The sequence below is a fragment of the Haliaeetus leucocephalus genome, unplaced genomic scaffold (assembly GCF_000737465.1).
Source record: "Haliaeetus leucocephalus isolate CR32 unplaced genomic scaffold, Haliaeetus_leucocephalus-4.0 Scaffold339, whole genome shotgun sequence".
Taxonomy (NCBI): domain Eukaryota; kingdom Metazoa; phylum Chordata; class Aves; order Accipitriformes; family Accipitridae; genus Haliaeetus; species Haliaeetus leucocephalus.
The window spans coordinates 21,557,091-21,576,548 of record NW_010972775.1 but is presented as its reverse complement, the minus strand read 5'-3'; the positions used below and the strand labels follow the sequence as shown (position 1 = coordinate 21,576,548).

The 19,458-nt window shown below is 38.8% G+C and overlaps 1 protein-coding gene across 5 annotated transcripts; it reads right to left on the bottom strand.

The window, feature by feature from the left end:
* Window positions 1-7: 7 nt before the first annotated feature.
* DIS3L (DIS3 like exosome 3'-5' exoribonuclease) lies at window positions 8-19,370 on the bottom strand. 5 transcript variants are annotated; one of them, XM_010572092.1, is made up of 17 exons: window positions 19,237-19,370; window positions 15,823-15,976; window positions 14,909-15,037; window positions 14,119-14,254; window positions 12,941-13,117; window positions 11,954-12,032; window positions 10,814-10,993; window positions 9,637-9,806; window positions 8,682-8,843; window positions 7,714-7,961; window positions 6,726-6,818; window positions 4,688-5,221; window positions 3,668-3,822; window positions 3,381-3,559; window positions 2,881-3,026; window positions 1,181-1,355; window positions 8-1,107 (listed from the first exon to the last, which is right to left on the bottom strand). In XM_010572092.1, exons 2-17 carry the CDS (start codon window positions 15,864-15,866, stop codon window positions 802-804), a joined length of 2,913 nt encoding a protein of 970 aa, XP_010570394.1. In that variant the 5' UTR covers window positions 15,867-15,976; window positions 19,237-19,370; the 3' UTR covers window positions 8-801. The 5 variants fall into 5 exon arrangements, with proteins under 5 accessions (XP_010570394.1, XP_010570391.1, XP_010570392.1 ...); XM_010572089.1 differs by having other exon boundaries at window positions 18,947-19,281; XM_010572090.1 differs by having other exon boundaries at window positions 10,814-10,901; window positions 12,941-13,050; window positions 18,947-19,281.
* Window positions 19,371-19,458: the final 88 nt, after the last annotated feature.

Here is a 19,458-nt window from a genome sequence, read left to right as displayed (position 1 = left end):
AAGTCCCTCCAGCCTTCCCCATTCCTTGTGCTAGTCGGACATCTCTTCACAGACAAGTACATCCCCTTAGGGGAACGTGCTTTGGCTCTGATGAAATCAGTTACCTTCCTTTGGCTGAGTCTGTTCTCTGTCTCGAGGCTCTGTTTCATTCTCTTCTTACAGTCTTGTTTCTCCTTCTTCCACAACAGCTTTTCCCTTTTGCAGCATGATCAAGAATTGCCATAATGGTAAAGCCCTGAGCCTGCCCTCTCCCATAGCATAGGGGAGACTGTTGTTCGTAACAGAAACTGCATTTCTAGAAACTGAATTAAGACAAGCAGCACTTAGAGCAGATGAAATAAGTTCACGTCAACAGGTGTTATTTTATGCCAGATGTGCAGCTGGGGGATTTCAAGAAACAGAATTCTGTATCCTAGATTAGTGTGAAGGAGTTTGCTTTTTATATCCTTGCAGCTATGAGCTAAACTCACTAAACTTTAGTGGAAGATAGCCAACAGCTGTAGGAAATACTTGGGTTTTAAGAACTTAATTTATGGACAACATGGGAAAGTTACTTTTTGAATGATAGTTAAAAGAATTCACCACACAGTCTTTAGTCTGGAAGATGAGACTTATGTATAAAATCTTGTGAAAACTCATACATGTTCATAACCAGATAAAAATAATTTTTATTTAAAATAGACATTTAGTTTCTTAAAAGGACTCTTGAATATTTAAAATAGACTGCTTTTTTAAAAAAGAAAAATCATACAAAGTGAATAGGAGCAGAACATCAAGAAGCAGATATTGCTAGGTTGTAGTTCAAGTTCTAATGTCAGCTGAAACATCTAGTAGTGCCAAATCCTTAATCTCCTCCAGCAGCTGGTATAAGCTTGCTCCCTTGGTCTGGCAGTACTCCCGATAGTCTTCATCAATTACTTCAACTCCTGCTTTTTCTTGGGCATGCTGGGCTGCTTCTGCAGACTGACTGACTTCTGCTAAGTCAGGTTTCACCACATGAAAATTCTGGGAAACCTGTGTGTCTGAAGTCTGGTACGGTGCGTTCCTGATGATTTCAAGCTTGATTGTATCAGCATGGCAGCGGGAAGTCTGCACATGTATTTTCACCTTAAAAGCAATACAAAAATTATTATTTCTGATGGTGCTATTTCCTTTTACTTCCTTCAGATTAAATACTCACTGTAATATGATCAAAAAGGCTTAATGTAACTGATTCTCCAGTAGTTGTAGTGGAAGTAATTTTGTTTTGAAAGCGATGAAGTGATCCAGGCTTCCACTTACACCTCTGATCACCTTGACAATAGATGACTAAGCCTTCTTTGTTTTTCATGTATGCAGGACCTTTGATTCCGTATCTACAAAAAAAGCAGACAGAAACTGTTCTAACAATTTTCACCCTTAGCAGTTCTTTTAATTTTGAAACGAAGAGAAGGCTAGCTAGGATTACAGAAAAGCAATGTAAAGGGGCAAGCACTGTAGCCTCATAATCCTGCTTAAGGGACGCTGATGGGCATTGTTGAAGAAACCCCTAGAGTACCTGAAAACAGCATGAAGACAGTGACTGAAGTGTTTTGAAAGCAGCGAAGCAAAAGTAAATTACAGTCAGTGATCCATTGTCTTAGGTGTTGGGTGGAGCCTGGTATGGCTGGATGATGGAAGGAGAGCAGCATTACAGGTTATTCCAGACAGCATGGTGAGGAAACAGTTCTCCATTAAAAAAAAGTTACTTAAAGACCAGCAGTGTACTTGCACTGCGTTCTCTGGAAGGAGGCCTTTCTTGCTTGGGTAGGTTCTGGCCCTTCAGCCTCCAAGCCACACCATCTGGAATGCTGGAGACAACAGGCCTATATCAAGCTAGTTTATATCCAAGCTCAGTCTGCGGCCAGGCTTAAGCAGGCCCTGACTGTATCATGACATCCAGGGTATTCATGTAATGGTTTGCTTTACCTAACATCCCTGTAGCATGTTTTTTGTTTTTTGTTGTTTTTTGTTTGGTTTTTTTTTGTTTTTTTTTTTTAAGAAGAGTTCTTATGCCTACATTTCTCATACCTGTTAGCTAGCCAGGTAGACAGTGTTATTGCCAATAATGCACAAACACGTAGATCATTAACTAATCCAAAATGTCCAGGAAGAGGAAAGGTAGTTCTCTCCCCCACAGCTTGAAGAGCTGGCCAAGTCTTACGAAAGGCAGTGCTCTCCAGTTCTACGCGGACTAATGCCGCCTTACATCATTCACTAGTCTATAACATTAGCAGAACACATTTAGTATACTTTAAAATACAGATTTAAAAGCTCAGAAATTAAAATGTCGTGTTAGCTTCATGCAAACAGTTGCTTTCTACTAGCATTAATCAGAGCTGAGCTGAGATACAGGCACTTGGAAGAGCCTAACTGCCACAAACAGCACCATGTAAACCCTCCTACATTTCCCTGCTGCCTACGAGGAGTGGCTGCTCAAAAGGTGCTCCTAGCCTGCATAAACTACAGTCGGTAGTGAAGGACAAGAGTGCTGAGGAATGCATGGCTTTGTGATTTGCAAAATCACTTTCTATTGTTTTTAAAAAGAGGGGGGGGGGAACAGAAATATTCCAGTAATTGTTCTCCCCTAGCAGCTGCTTGGGCAAAAAACCATCCTTTTAATGTTTTGAAATAAATACATACTGTGCAGCAGAGTCTTACCGTTTCCTCACAGGAACTCCTTTTCAGAGTGAATGCATAGAAAAGCACTGCTATGATTTACAACAAAAAACTAAAATGTAGTCATTGGTCAACACCAGGCCACACTATAAACACTTTCTCAAGGACCAGAGGTGTCCTCACAGCATTCTAGTAACACTTAGGTCTTATATTTAAGCTCAGTCCAAGCTCTCATCAACTCACCTTGGTACAAAAACAAGCACACCATTTGTTCGAATTGAGTAAATAACACCATCTGCTATGCAGCGCTCCTCTGTTTCTGTGGTTGTGTCTTTGAAGTACATGCACCGGAAGAGTTTAGTAGACTGTTTCTGAGCACGCTGTGCTGCCTGCAAGCACACCCCACAAAAAGAGAAGACAAAACCACCTAAATAAATATTTCAACAACCTTGTTTGGCTTTGATTTCCATAGTTTCTTTTTCCCATTATTAACTCCCTTACCCGTCCCCTAGAGAAATTACACCTAAAAGGAAATTCTACATGTAGTACAGATGAAGTGTGAAGTCAATTTTGCTACCACTCTTAGAAGAAAACTGTATTTAAGTAAAAAAACCCAAAAGCATTATAAATAAAAACGAGTGATGCTATGTTGTCATAGTACCCAAAAGCCGCAGTCAGGACTGGTATCCCCTTCCACAGGGCAGCATACAAACATAAGGAGACACATACAATGACTGTCATACCTGTTTTCTGTTATTAATATGTCTGCACAATTCCTGAAGATCCTTATTGCTGAATACATAATCCTTAACATCTCTTTTAGTTTCATTCAGTGTTGCTGCCGTCAGGAGTCTGTGGACAACAATATCAGCGTATCTTCTAATTGGAGAAGTGAAATGAGTGTACTTTTCTAAGGCAAGTCCTACAAATAAAAAAGGAAGTGGTAAGCAATCAAAGCAATCGACTGCCTCCCACCCAACAGTTCAGAAGGAGTAACAAGAACAGCATAAAAAATAAAGTGAAAAGATACCATAATGATGAAACTCTTCCTCGGGACAAGAGCCAGTTGAGAAGTACAATGCATTAGACATTGCTTGAGTAGCCATAGATCGCAACAGTTTATTTACAATTGGATCCAATGGGTCATTTGCTTTATCGAGAGACTCAGCCAATGTTTTGTTAGACCTGTCAAAAAAGTGGTAATTCTGAAGATAATTATGCTATCCCTGATCACAATAGCTTATAGTTAAAAATAGCATACAAAAGCACAAAAAAATTGATTAATAGTTATTAATATAAAAATGCGAATGACAAGCAGAACAATCTTAAAACTTTCAACACAGTTTACTAACAGCTCTGCTCTAGAAAAATGTTTAGAAAAAAAACCAGTTTTCACTAACAGGCCTGTCTTCTGCAACCTGGAGAACCAAGAAGGACTGGAGAAAAACCCCAGTCTATACTGTGCAAAACAGACGGTGAGCTGGTCCAAAGCCTGCTCTGTACAGGAGAGCACAAATGGGACAAGGTGACATCCAAGTAAAAGGAGGGACTACTGATGCCTGTCACACTCTGTGATGTCCAGAAATGATGCCCCCCAATATGATGAAGCTCACAGCCTTCTTGACAAAGAAGAACAGTATCTTGACAAAGTAATTCGGAATTATTTTGAGTCATTTTAAATGACTATATTGCACAGAATTAGATTTAAACAAGTACTCTCTTACATGACTATTACAGGAAATACGGTGCCAACAAGGCCATTGCAGAGCTCAACCGCTACACACTGACTGAACAAATTCTTTTTCGTTATGTCTAAAATTATTCAGACACTGCCACTTTCAGCACAGCCAGCAGAATGCAGGCAGCCTCTCTTTGTTTAGAACATCACCTCCAGCTCACAGCAAGGTTATGGTAAATGTTTTTTTAAGAACTGCTATGCAGGTCTATTAACATTGATACTGAGAACTGTAATGCTTTGTGACAATAACGTAGCCAAATAGTTAATGGCTTAACTTTAATTAAAGTGCTTAAGATAAGTAATAAAAGATACCGTGTGTCTATTGAGAAACCTTTGGCACTGGCACATTCTCGAAGTCTAGTAAAAAATTCCTGTCGTGGTGGAGGGTGTTGACGCAACAAAGCTTGATGAGGAAAATGTTCAGAAATCTTCTTTGCCACCCAGTGGTTGGCAAGAATCATACATTCTGCTACGGTGTCCTGCACCTCCAGCGGCTGCTTGGGGATGAGACCATAGATTTTTTGTTTATCATCCAGTTGCACTTGGATTTCTACCCCTTCTAGTTCCAAAGCACCACAGCTGTCCCGCTTAGCTCTGAGGTGTCGTGCTATATCAGTGAGTTTTGATATTGCCCAAACCAGTTCAGCCAACTTCTTCTGTCTAGTTCTTTCATCCAAGTTTTTCAGTTCCAGGATATCACCAACAACACTTGTGTCTCCATCTAATAATCCCTGTGCTGCTTCGTAAACGAGCTTGTATGCAGATCGAATGATGGTTTTGTTGTAGCAGACTCTCAGCATTTCGTATGATTCTTTTTCTAGTTCCCACAAGACACTTACAGCATACCTTAAAGACAAGATCACAATTCTGTAAATAGTTCTGGTTGACTTAAACTGTCATTTCAAGCACATCCAACTGTTACAAATTTACAAGTTTCATTCTGTTTTTTTTACAGGAAACATCTTTTTCTTCACAAAACAAACCAGTGGTCAGCAATGCCACTAATTAATGCACTTGCCTTTCAGTCTCGTGTATCACAACTTAATAAATAAGGACCAACTATGTCAGCAGTATTTTCAATCCACCTGTTGAGGCAAAGTACCCCTAGGATACAAGGGCACATCTATTTTAAAGTACAGTTACACTGCAACAGTTATTTTAATTAATTTTTATTCTATTAGTCAGATGCATCCACAATGAACATATCTGCACCCTGCATATCCTCATGCCAGTGACGCAACTAACCGTGTAAATTGTAATAAAATGTTTGAGGACTAGGACAATAGTAAAAAACATAACCATTCACATGGGTGCATGCACTCCAGATCGAAACCCATGTGAAAAAACAAGTGAAGAACAAAGACGCCTTCACCTTTAGGTTGCTGTTTAAATACAAAGCAAGTTGTTAAGGGTATGGGTAAACATTATTGGAGGACAAGATGGTCATTGTACAATACTGTATTTCAGCTTTTGTGACTCCCTACCACTTCGCTTACAGCAACAATTCAAAGAGCAAGTGCATAAGCAGTTACTATGGAATAGGTAACGTAACATTTTTGAGCACCCACAGTGTGTTCAGAATCTGTGTGAAAAAAATAATGAAATTAAATTTTTTTTCCCCAGCCAAATCAGTTTATCATATGGTGACATGACTGCTAAGGCCAGCCTAAAAGCAGCACTGGGAATCTGTGACTGGGGCAGAGTTGGGGAAGAATCGCGCTCACTCTCCCTTTCTTAGCAGCAGTACTGAGAAGCCCTATAAAACTGATCATGGAATTACAGAGTTGGACATTTAACACTTAGTGAAAAAAAGTCTACATGAAAAATCATTCGTGGTGCTCTCTGGAAACCTCAACAGGGCTAATATAGGTAGGAAACCTTGCTTTTGCATCAGAACTATTCTGTGAGTAGTCAATTTCATCCAAGAAAAGATTCAACAATGATGAAAGATTAAGTATTACAAAACCTCTTCTAATGGGGTAATATGCCAACAACTAATGATTTCAGGAATACATTTTTCTCGTTTAAAGAAAAAGACCAACCTCAATCTTCTCAGTGGTTTCATGTTATGGTTTGAATCTTGCATGGATTACATGTATGTTCAGCTGGATTGTCCTGCTCAAACAAAATGCTTCAGCGCCCATATATATTTTAGCAGGGTAAAGTATTACAAAGCATTCACCCTACCTATGGTAGAATTGAAAGGTATTTTTTAATGTACACTATTCTTTCAGTTGAGGATCTAGTAACAATGCAAAAACATCCAACCAACTGATAAACACAGAGACTGGTAGCGATAATTAAATTACTTGTAAAAATCTCTTTCCTCAGAAATATTATAGAATCTTACCTATCGACTCCACTAAGAAGAGAGCATATGTCAGCACTCAAGACAGAGGGCAGCATGTCGTAACGACGATCCGCTAAATAGTAAGTTGTTGCCCTGAGGAATAAAATACATTTACTATTCTCACAAAGACTCATTGGTGTGTCTCCCAAGCAGTCTGTGGTATAAGCATAGCTTCAGCAAAACAAGACACATAGCATGATTTTAAAAGGTTATTCTTACAGAACACACACATGTGCAATACCAAAGTCAAATTATTTAAATAACCATTTGTATAGTACAAGCCTGATTTTGCCTTCCTCCATATCTTCAACTGCCATTAAGGCCAGAACTAGGGCTGTACAAAATCTGCTCAACTTAGAAGAGGTCATTTAATGGCTATACCAAACATCTCCGCTGGCTATACAGTTTACATTTCTTTGGATCTACAAAGAATACATTTCATGAAGTGATTCAGCAGTATAAGTTCAAAACAGTGGCAATTATACAAAAAAAGGAATGGAGTATTTGGCATATTAAAACACAAAATCGAATATTAAAACATAAGCCTGCCAAATACCTCTGGAATTAAATTCATGTAAGACTTAATTCCACTCTGTGGCTGTTCTGTGTTCTGTGTGAAGATCCATCTCCCTTGGAATGCAAACAAGTGGTTTGTACATACTTCAAATCACAAATGTTAAAGTAGACTATAAAGCAAACAGTAGTGATTAGGGAAAGATAAACTTAAATCATAAATTTGGGGAAAAGAGCAATTTCATAGTAAAAAGGTGAAGCAGTAGGTCAGAAAGCAGTTTTCTCCCCAGCAGGCCTATTTTAACCAAATAAAAGCAGAATAACATTAGTTATATATTAGTTTTAATAAGCTGTTTCCATGACACAAAAGAAGAAAGAATGTTTCCTTCCTTCCAGTGTTTCTCAATGTTTCCTTAGGGTAGCATCACAAACTCCTAAGCTCCATAAATTTTCTAATTTTTAGAAAATAATTTACCTTGCTCTGGCCTCAACATCAGTGTAAGAATTTGCTGCCACAAAATGGGTTACATCTGCAATGTGGACACCTAACTCTAGATTCCCATTAGGCAGAGTTCTAACCGAGAGCGCATCATCCACATCCTCACAGCCTTGCGGGTCAATGCTGAATATCACGTGTGTGTCTCTCAAGTCAAGACGGTTTTTTTCCTCCTCTGGATTCACTTTCCAAGGATTCTTTGAAGAACTCACAGGCATTTCACTCATCTGTACAAAAACATTATTGATGAACACACATTTATATCTTTTGTACAAAAAGAAGGCAACAATGAGATTTAATTAGCTTTTCCTTTCCTACACCATTAATTGTTTTGTGTACTTTTTCATCCTAGACAAATTCTTCTTTCCTTGCATTTTCCAAGTCAGTGTATTACATTTACCTTATAGGAAGTATGAAACAGAATTGAAAAGAGTGCTATGCATTATTATTAACAACTGATATTATTGTGGTGATATTGCAGCTCGCGCAAACATAACCACTGCATATTGGTTTTTTACATTGTTTTTCTTCCAATTAATTGTATGTATAATCAAAATAGTTATCTATGAGAGCTGGTTCCTCTCCTGGTTGAAGACAAAAGGATTTAAGACAATGAATTCAGTAGGACCAGGCCTTTAGGATCAGTACCATAAACACATATTAAAGACAGTAACGTCTTAAAGGTCTACCTCAAATTAGAATTAAGAGTTTGTAGTCATCTCCTCACAGCAAACAGATTATCTTAAAATCACACTTGACTTGAAAATTCATAGTATCTGTAGAACCACTGATCCAAAAGTAATTCCAGAAAAATAATCTATAAATAGTTTTCAGCTTTCAAAAACCTGTTGGCAACTAAGACATTCAGCTGTAAAAGCATCCCCCTCTTTGAGAAACAAGATCCTAGAAATCAACAGAAAAGAATGTATCTAATCACAAAGACTAACCTGGATCTCTGAGAAAGGGGCAACACAAATGCTGTTCTCCACCAGAATAGCTGCAATTTCCCCCTCAAGATCTCCAATTCTTCCTAGAACTCTCACAAAATGTCCATTTGGATACACAGAAGTTGACTCCCAAGAATCAATACGCACGACAATTCTATAATCCTGCAGCAAGAAAATTCTGTTAGAACAGCAATCTGCTCCTGACAAGCAATCAATATAAATATTCCTTCAGGGGCAAACAATGCTATCCAAAGGGACTGGCAACTCTGAAAACTTTATAGAAAGGAAAAAGAAACCCACAATGAGAAGCATACAAAAGAATACTGAGAATTACATTTATTTCCTGATCAAAGACCCACTTGGGGTCATTAATATGGAGAATCTCTACCTTAAAGTATAAAAAATAAAAGCAAAACCAAGATGTACACAAATATCCTTATACCAGAAAAGACACAACTGGAATTTACTTCTTGGCTGTGAAGAAGTGCTTAACATTACAAGGTAAAAACGGCTAGGAACAAACAAAACCATGTTTGTTCTTTCTACAGCAATGGCAGGCTAATCATAACAATTCGTTATTTGATGATAAGCTCTCCTTACTACTTTCATCAAAGTTATATGTAGTCATAGATCCAATAAAGCCACAAGGGGTATTACAATTTATACCCCTAATATGACCTTTAATTTATCTAAAAAACCAAAGCAACTGGTATATAAATGCTCAGGATACCTGGACTGTGGCCCAGACTCAAACAAGCTTTATTACCTGAAGCTGATGTGGTTTTGACAGGAACTGAACACAGTCCTTCAAGGCAGAAATTGAACTACTCTCACAGACTTAACTATTTATTAATAGTTTTAGCCATGTTTTTGCCAAGGAAAACGTCATTAGAGCATATAACACCCGCATGATTTTGTAGGAACACAGAACAGAGAAACACTTTTGTCAAATTACCTGTAATGCTTCAGCTTGCTGGGTACTGATCCGGATTTTGGGAATTCGGTAGTCCAAAGGTATAACAAGGATTTTCTGAGCATTTCTGCCCTGGGACTGGCTCTCTTCTTTAGAGGGGAAAGTGACCACATAATCCCTCCAGTTCTTCTGAATGATTCCAACAACTTTACCTTTTAATAAGGAACATTGTTGGCTGTACATTAAAGAGTTAAACAGGAACATGAAAGCAAATATGTGGGAGGTATAGAAGATTCACTGCTTTGTAATATGAACTAATGTGTCCACAAATCTGTATTACAATTGCTAACAATATATGGTATGCAGACAACAATACAAGTTTGTTATAAGTTATCACTGGCCCAGCCAGATTTTAATGAGCTTTTGTTTATGTGGAGACTAACTCATTGTATAGATTTCAATTGATACAGTACATAAATTATTCAGAGAGATTCCCACTACTACTGAAATGTGGCCAATTCTAGTAAAAAATACAGAAAATTATTAATCACAAAGATCAAAATCAAACAGCATTTTCTTGCAGGAAGAGAATTAACCACCTAAAACTTTTCTGACCTCAGCAAACTTTTAAGATGTAGCTGTACCTGCAGAGTAATATTTTCAAATAAGACTCTAAGTTCCCATGGTACCCAGGCATGTCACATTATAATGGGAGCTGGATACTTCTTCACCTAACAAAAAATTTTTCATCTTTAACATTATTTGTCATCAAGGAATTAAAAGGATGCTATTATCTTTCTGTATCATCAACAGTGATAGTGGTGGACTTGAGTGCACACTCTGGTAAATTGGTCTGTATTAGAATGGCAGTTCGTCTCTTCTAAAGCTGTGCAGAGTGACAGCATGTATTCGGGTAGCAAAGTATTCCAAACTCAGTATTTCAGGAAGATAACTACAACAATTCAGCTATATCTGAGAATGGAATTAAAGAAAAAAAAAACGAAGGGGTTTCACATATAGAAATAATCTAGTGGCCTTCTTGCTGGGATATGTTAGAATGCTTTAATTTGGGGTGATCACTTCAAATTTACTATGGTGCAAAAAATGTGACAATAACAGAAATTGAGGGAAGGGACTATATAATGAAGAGTACAACACAGCTTGGACCAAGGAAGTGAGGTAATCTTGACAAAACATTGTATCACTCTATCTACTTTACCTGTGGGCATAGGGTCACTAGTGGTGTCTGCAGGTGCTTTATCCTCAGTCTCATTTTCACAAAGGGCAACAGTCCTTCCTTTCCATTCCTGCAAAGGTAGTAACTCAACAGCTACGACATCACCATGGATTGCACGATTTCGAGCTCTGGCCCCATAAATAAGGATGTCACTTTGAAGTTCTAAATTTAAAATAAAAAGAAACAGAACTATAAACTGCTAAAAAATTCAAATCCCTCTATTCTTGGCAGCATTCTGCTGAAATAACAGAAAATGACATTTGCAATATGATCTCTTCCAAAAAGGACTACTGGCAAGTAATTAATATTGCAAGAAAATTAAAAACTTTTCCTCTTTTTTTTTTAAAGGAGATATGAAGCCATTCTGTAAACGAACTCTTAGATAAAAAGCAGCATAGGCTAGGATGAGTTCATTGTTCTTAGGCAGCAGCTTTAGAAACACACAACACAGTTAAACTGTGGAAACCACTGCCACCAGATTCTGGGCAGGGTCCAGAATAAAACAAGTTTTTAAAAAATAATTAGTATATTGAACACTGGTTTGACTGCAGGGTCTGTCACAGGAACATTTGAAAGTTCTTATTAGTGAAAGCTGGGACAATATATCTGTGCAAGGGTAACAGGCTGTTCCTTCAAATGTATTTATTACTAACTCATACCAGAAAGACAATACTGGTGTTCCAATCTGATCCAGAAGGCATTTTTCCTATTATGTTCACAATGACCAGCTTCCTAATCCTGCCAACATATATGCAAACGTTTATTTCAGTCAAATGAGTGGTCATTTGAAGTTAGAGCAAAGCACAGAGATACCAGTTTGCATCAGCATTCAACTTCAGAAAAGGTCTAGGGAAACCCGTTAGTAGGATAAGAGTCCAAAACATAGCCAAAGTTACTAAGAAAGAGAAAGGAGGACATAAAGGGTATTGCTTTCTCATGAGGCCCACCCTCTGGGTTAATCTTCAGCCTCCTTTCTGGCCCATGAAATAACCCAAGCATTGGAGTATCTTAGCTTTCATCTTGTTTAATAACTGAACAGCTATGTACATATGGCTACATGGCTTCATGTAAAACACGCAGTGTCACAAAGGCATTGAGTAAATCCTCTCATTGTCTTTTCACCTGTTTCTTTGCCGCCAAATCCCTGAAGTCGAACAAGAGCTTCCAGTTGTGCTCTATGCTTATTGACATGCAGTATACCCTAAAAGAAAATAACAAACTGATAAATAGAATGAAACAGTCACACCTCTAAATAGCCAACTTTAAAGTATAAAATTTTTTGTTTTGCAATTATTTTTACATAAATTAGTAGTTTTTATTGATATATAGGTTATTTTGAACACAACTGTTCTCTCTGTAGGTGGAGAATGTACAGTGAAGAACTTTAAGTACCCACTTCTGGAAAAGAATTGTAAGTTCTTTTAAATGCTCAATTTAATTGCAAGATGATAAAGGTCCTTTTGTTCCAAAGCACAAGCAGTGTAAGATTATTTTTGCTCCCTGCCTTAATATAGAATCTGGAGTTATTCCTACAAGAAAGAAAACCCTCAGTCTTTCTGTTCATATTCTGTTCTCACCTCCCTGCTGAAATTGTCAAGAAAGGAACAAATTACTACCTCTAATTCTTTAAATTATTTTAAGAGGACACTTGTCCACCAACAATCCATATTAAGGCCCTGAACAGCCATAAAATTGTAAATTAATTTCACTAACTGAGAGATCTCTGTGCAAATGAAGAAATGCTGCCCTTATGCAGCATTACTTGTATTTACGAATGAGATCTAGCTGCTTCATATCACACCTGGTTTCTCAATTTACAGGTGTATCACATATCAACCTGAAGAAAAATCCACAGCAAATTTAAGATTCTCAACAACAAATTCTCATTTCAACTTCTCCAAAAGAAAAAAACCCCATGTGTTCCCAAGATGAAGTAGGGGAAGTATTTTAAGAATCTTAATCCCTTCCACCCTTTCACTCTTGCTTTTTTTTCTTCCCCTCTTCCCACTATAGCAGTATTTCTTTACCTAATCAGTCGAATTCAGGCAACTAAAGGAACCAAGCACAACACTGTATTGTTCTGTGTATGCTCTCTATATAGCAAATTACCTGTATATATCTTCCAGATTTGATCCCAGCCTCCAATATTTCCACAGGTAAGTGCTCAGAATATTCTTTTCCATTGTTTTCTTGGCTTTCACTCTCCCGCTCACGCTGAGCTTGAAGTATAGAGTCAAAGAGTTCATGGGCAGCCTTTAAGTCAGGCCAAAAGTTATCCAAGTAATTCTGTATGCACATATATAAACAAACATGAAAGTATTTAGAGGTCTCTGTTCTTTTAATAATGCATTTGGAAAGCCCATAATGGCCAAGAGCTGTCTCATATGCTATACTCAAACAGCACTTCCAAGTGGTAATGACGTGTCTGCTCTAAACACCACAGATTTGTTCCAGATTCAACCTAACTCATTTGCTAAATACAACAAAGGAGGCATGACTGTTAAGATAGCATCCTAGACTAGAGATTCACAAACTTTTACCAATATACCCCATCCAGGCTACATAGTTCTTGTAAAGTGCCACAGCAGAATCAAACTGGTGATCCACTATTATTTTTACACTTTTGATATGATTTTGTATGCTACATTTGGACCACCTTCCATTGCCTCATAGCAATTAAAAAAATCAAGCATCATAATTTTTATATAGCTTCAAGGTAAATCTGTTTGGTCCTGGTTTTACTCAACATCCTTTCACAGCTAAAATAAATCTCCCATCCACACATCCCACTGAATACAAGCAGTACCAGAGATGAACAACTAAATGAAGAATGAATTACTTTCTCGTGCATCACTGTATCCTAAGTAGTCAAGTCTAAAGTAAACTGGCAGAATAATGCTGATGGATATTTAGGCTACAGCTGTTTATGGACTGCTTGCATGACAGATTTAGACAGCTGGTTGAGGTAACTGATTATTGTTTGTCAATGCCAAAATCTTTAAAAACAAGGAAAACAATGAATAGGGCTCATAGGAAAGATGACCTCTGTCTTTAGAGCTGCTGTGTTTCTTTTCAGTTCTCTGGTTAGTCACTGCCGCCATTTTTTATGACATTCCCATGACTGACATCTTTGCTTTCTTTGATAAATGAAGACATGAGCTAGCATCATAGTTTTCTTCAATGTAAACTCTGAAATGATTTGCACTATACATTGGGCTTTAATGTACTTGCTTCATCATTTTGATGCAGCATAAAGGAAACCTTCTTCTATTTTTCTGGCCTATTACCTTGAAGGAAATCACAAACACTCCTTCTGTTTCATTTCCGTACTGCCTGATAGCATCTTCATCTTCTGTTACCATAACAACTGGCATCTGACCCAAGCAGTGATTGTAATACCAGACTGCTGCATTGTAAATACTCCTAGAAAAGCAAAGTTTGAAATAAGATTTCTGGCATATCTCATTTGCTACTCACAAGACATTAGCAGGCTTTGTATAAAAGAGATTTTGGTTTAACACACATACTTTTGAGATATATACACCAAGCTACATAAACTTTGTATCTGCAACAATGTTTATGTGCCATACATAAGCACCAGGAGAACAGAGGAAAATAAAATGTTTCCTCCCCAATACATCCACCTGTGCCCTAGCTGCAACATAAGGTATTGTTCCTCTGAGTGAAAGTTTGTTAAAAGCAAGTTGGAACTGCCAAGACTCCAATGCTATGGTGTTTGCAGGTTATCAAACACTACATCTAACAGTCCAATAAGGAGTGCATGATCTATTTATTATGCTAAAGCATTCTTTAAAATGGCTGTGTAACTTTCAAATGATCCAGCTTTTTTTTAGCATTATTACATTTAATTAAGTACATTTTTGTCTATTTTCCTAAGAAAACAGTGTTGACACTTTCTTAATCACAAAAGCACAATCTAGACTTTCACTTATTGTGAACTGTTCCAGAGCTAAGCAGAGCAAGAGTATGAACTCTTACGTATCCAATGCATGCTAGTATTCCTAAATACAGTGTCACGATGTTGTCCAGCATAGTACTACGTAAGTTGAAACAAACCTGGTCTGCCATTTCTCCATGGATTCTCCCTTCTCTCTTGGCAAGTAAGAATGCTGGTGGAATTCATTAGCAAACACAATACAGTCATGACGGGCATCCTTTACTAGATTTCGTAACTGGTTGTATTGTCTGGAATATGAAAAAGATAAATATATTCTTGTGTTTTCTTTTGATAATGCTATTTTAACTCCAGATGAAAATACAGCTGAAAACTCAAGGAAAAGTACTGTCATGCACAAAGAAATGCGTTCATTAATTACACCATTGATGATAAAACCTAAGCCATCATCTGTAAGCAAGCTTTTCTAATATCCATTATGAATGCTTCTGATTTTTAAACATATTTGTTTGCCAGTGAGCCCCACAAAACGTCGTAAGTGTTCAGGAACTTATTTTGTCACTTCTGGGACAAGAGCTGTTTCTTTAAAGGCATTTGTGCTTTAGAAATATAGGAAGACCTTGATAGCAAATTGCTCTCTTATATGCTATGGCAATACATAAGTTAACGTCTAGTAAGGTAAGTACCATATAATAGTATTAACTGCTACCCAAAGACAAGTGCTCAGTCTTTAATACAGCAAACCAAAAACATGCCCATAATCTAGTTGTCGCATATGATATATCATGACTGCAAAGTCTCCTTAATTCCTGTCACAAGCCATCTGATTAGTTAATAATGCTACAGGTTTAATATTGCTCCTATCAAGTGAAAACTATGGCAGGCATTGGTGTCCATGGATCACAAAGGATCACAGTTCTTTCCCTTCTGTAAAATTACACTAAGACACTTGAAAGACCGAAAAACAAATCAAGCGCAGTATTATTTGCTGACTGTGGGTTACAGTGCTTAAATATACAAAGTTAGTATCTTTATGTCGATCTAAATTAAAAGTAAGTTACTATAGGATAAGTACCTGCGTCCTTTTTGATGTTGCACAGCTTGACATGCTGTTTGCATGAAAATAATACCTTTCAGCTCTGGAAGCTCGAGAATCTCAAGGTAATCTTGAACAACCTTGCAGTCAGGGACAACATAATGTGTAACATCATCCGATAACAATTTGCCATCTAAAATATAATTCAGAGTTTAAAGGTTTAAACTTGCAGTTGCAATACTGATTTCTTAAAAATACTTTCAGATGTCAGAAAATTAGAGTTGTGTATGCCCAAAGGTATACACATCTCTTTTTCTGAATGAACAAAATTGACTACTATGGTACAATCTCTAAAATTTGTGACAGAACCCTTTCGCATCCACTGATGCCAAAATTTAGTGCAAATTCTATCCAAATGAGTGAAAAAGATCCACTTTCATTACGAAAAGGATATAACTTTAAGAGTGCAGGTAACAGTCCTTTTTTCTCTATTTCCATATGAAAAGAGAGACTATACATCTGCCACAGAATATATTTTCATGGAATTTTCAAAGGGTGTAGAATTATGGGTACTCCTGTTACACTGCTTCCACAGATGTCTCTGTTCAACACTACCCATTTGCAGCAGTCTCTTTTTCTATATCTTTACCTTAAAAAATACAGGTAAGGGTACACGTGGAGAAAAGCAATGCTACTGCAAAGAGATGTTCTTGAATCTAAACTATTAACCATCATTGCTAATTTCCTCTAAAGAGACTCCACCCCTTAGGAATACGCCATCAAAATACCACAACCAACCCATCACAGATGACATCTTAAAATGTACCTCAAAATTAATGAGTTTAATTGCTTTAGATATTTCAAAGATTACCCAATAAACTTCTGCACGGGGCTGGGGGGGGGATCTCCGCTATATTTTCTCTCAATGCCTATTTATCCCTTATGATATCATCAACATTGAACTGCTGAACTTACCATAGTGCAGGCAAATTATATATAATAAAAGTATATAGATCTTGACAAGTCAGGCTATTTTCATGTACTTCTTAGAAACTGACACAGGACAATCTGTCTATTAACTGTGATCACTAGAAGTGTGAATCCAGTAGGCATAATTCTGCATACAGTAACATGGCTACATGTCACACTGAAGGCATATAATGGATGATGGCAGAAGGCACACAAGAAAGCTAATATTTATTAATAATTCAGAAGAGCATTAAAAGTGAAATGTCACTTGAAGATTTATGTAATCTGCCCATATTAAGCTATCCTTGCCTAACCTATACATCTAGATCAGAATAACTTCTGAGTAGGCACAGCATACCATTACAAGTATCTGTAGATGTGATTTATGCAGACAGTCTCTCACAGTGCATGAAATAAGTTTGCTCAGCACACTGTGTAGAGTCAGGAATGAAAACAAATGTTCACCTCACCACTGAGTTACCTAGAATAATTACAAAGGGACATATTCTGATACTCATCTACAGCACAATTTACATTTAAGTCCAGAAGAGGGGAAGTTAGGCATGGCAAGAGAGATAAGACTTTTTTTCTGGTATGTGCCTGTAACTTATTGTCCTAGTTTCGTCTTTCTAGTAGTTGATATGGTGTTATGTTTTAGATTCAGTATGAGAAGAATGTTGATAATACACTGATGTTTTCAGTTGTTGCGAAGTAGTGTTTATACTAAGTAAAGGATTTTTCAGCTTCTCGTGCCCAGCCAGCAAGAAGCCTGGAGAGGCACAAGAAGTTGGGAGCGGACACAGCCAGGATAACTGACCCAAACTGGCCAGAGGGGTATTCCATACCATGTGACGTCATGCCCAGTATATAAACTGGGGGGAGTTGGCTGGGGGGGAGCAGACCGCTGCTTGGGAACTAACTGGGCATCGGTTGGCGAGTGGTGAGCAACTGAATTGTGCACCACTTGTTTGTATATTCCAATTCTTTTATTATTAGTAGTAATTTTATTTATTACTGTTTATTATTATTATTATCACCATCATTATTATTTTCTTCCTTTCTGTCCTGTTAAACTGTCTGTATCTCAACTCATGAGTTTTACTATTTTCTGATTCTCTCCCCCATCCCACTGGTGGAGGGGATTGAGCGAGTGGCTGCATGGTGCTTAGCTGCTGGCTGGGGTTAAACCATGACACTTATCCTTAAGGAATTCATAACTAAATGCAATACATTAGAGAGCAGCAACTATCACTAGTCCTGACATCCTAGATAGCAGTAATATACTACGCTACCTTCTGTCCTGAATAGCAACAGGCACCTAAACCAAAAGTGACAACATCTACATGAAATAGAGTTCAGAAGGAAAAAAAAACCCCTTAACATTCTCAACCTTTTCTTTTAGGTAAGCAAATAATGTGGTTGATTTAAATAGGCTGGATATTATGTTAGTTATTTGCCAGTCATTCTCCTGCACGAAATAAATTGTGCTATTTAGCAACAACAAAAAAACCCTGAAATATCAACCAAAGGTCACATGATGATCTATGATGCACATAACAGCACCACAGTATGTAAAAACAACAACAAATCTAGATATCAGAGGCTGGTAGTCTTACTGTGTCTAAAATGGCCAGATATAACACAGGCAATTACATTTAATTACTTAACAGAAATAACTGCTGATGCAGAATTACAATCACTTCAAGATAATGGCTTGGCCCCATTAATACTTAACAGCTACGTACAGAATTTAATTCATGCTATAAACCACCACCCTGCAGAAATGAATGCATTTTTAAAGGATCTTTTAAAAAAGGGGAAGTGTGAAACTTGCATTATCCTTTAGCCTTTCATCACTGTCTGTAACCTGCTCGCAGTTAAATCCTGTAACAACCAGCTTCTCAATTCCTTTTTCTCTTTTCTTAACACCTCGTTTGTTCCTGAAAGATTTTGCTTTTAAGGAGTACTTATGCTACATCCTTGATTTGGCACCGTTTGGTTTTCCCACGACTTCGTACGCTGTTGTTCAGCGCCGTCCATAGCCGGCTCGGGACGGCCGAGGAGAGGTGTGGGACGAGCCTCCAGCGGCCCACGCGGCTCCGGCCCCCTCACGCCCCACCGGCTCCCGCACACCACACCACCGGCCCCCGCCTCCTCCCCGGCTCTCTCCCCTCGTTATTCCTCTTTTATTCACCGCTTGTCCCGCTCGCTGCTCCCCTGCGCTGCTCTCCGCACCCCGCACCAGGTCCCGCCGGCTCCTGTCAGGCCTCCCCGCCTGCCAAGGCCGCAGGGATCACCTCGGCCCAGGGATCACCCTCTGCACCCAGCTTCGGCCTACGTGAGCCGAGGCACAACGACCCCCGGGGCCAAGCTGCCCACCGCTCCAGCTCGGCCCCCGGGCGATCCCGGGTCTGGCAGTCCGGATGCTCCTGCCTCTTCTGCCAGGAGCCCCGACCCCCAGCCTCCCGCCGTCAGCCCCCTCACCGCGAGGACAGGCGGCCCGGCACAGGGCGCAGCGGCACGGCACGTCGGGGCGGAGGTAGTGCTCCCGCACGACGCGCACCGAGCGGCCCTGCTGGCCCCGCAGCAGCAGCACTTTCTCCGTGCGGAGAATTGGCATGGCGGGAAGCTGCGGCCCCGCGGCTCCCAGGGCGCTTGCGCATGATGCGGGGGGCGGTGCGACCGTGCGAGGCAGGGCCTCAGTGG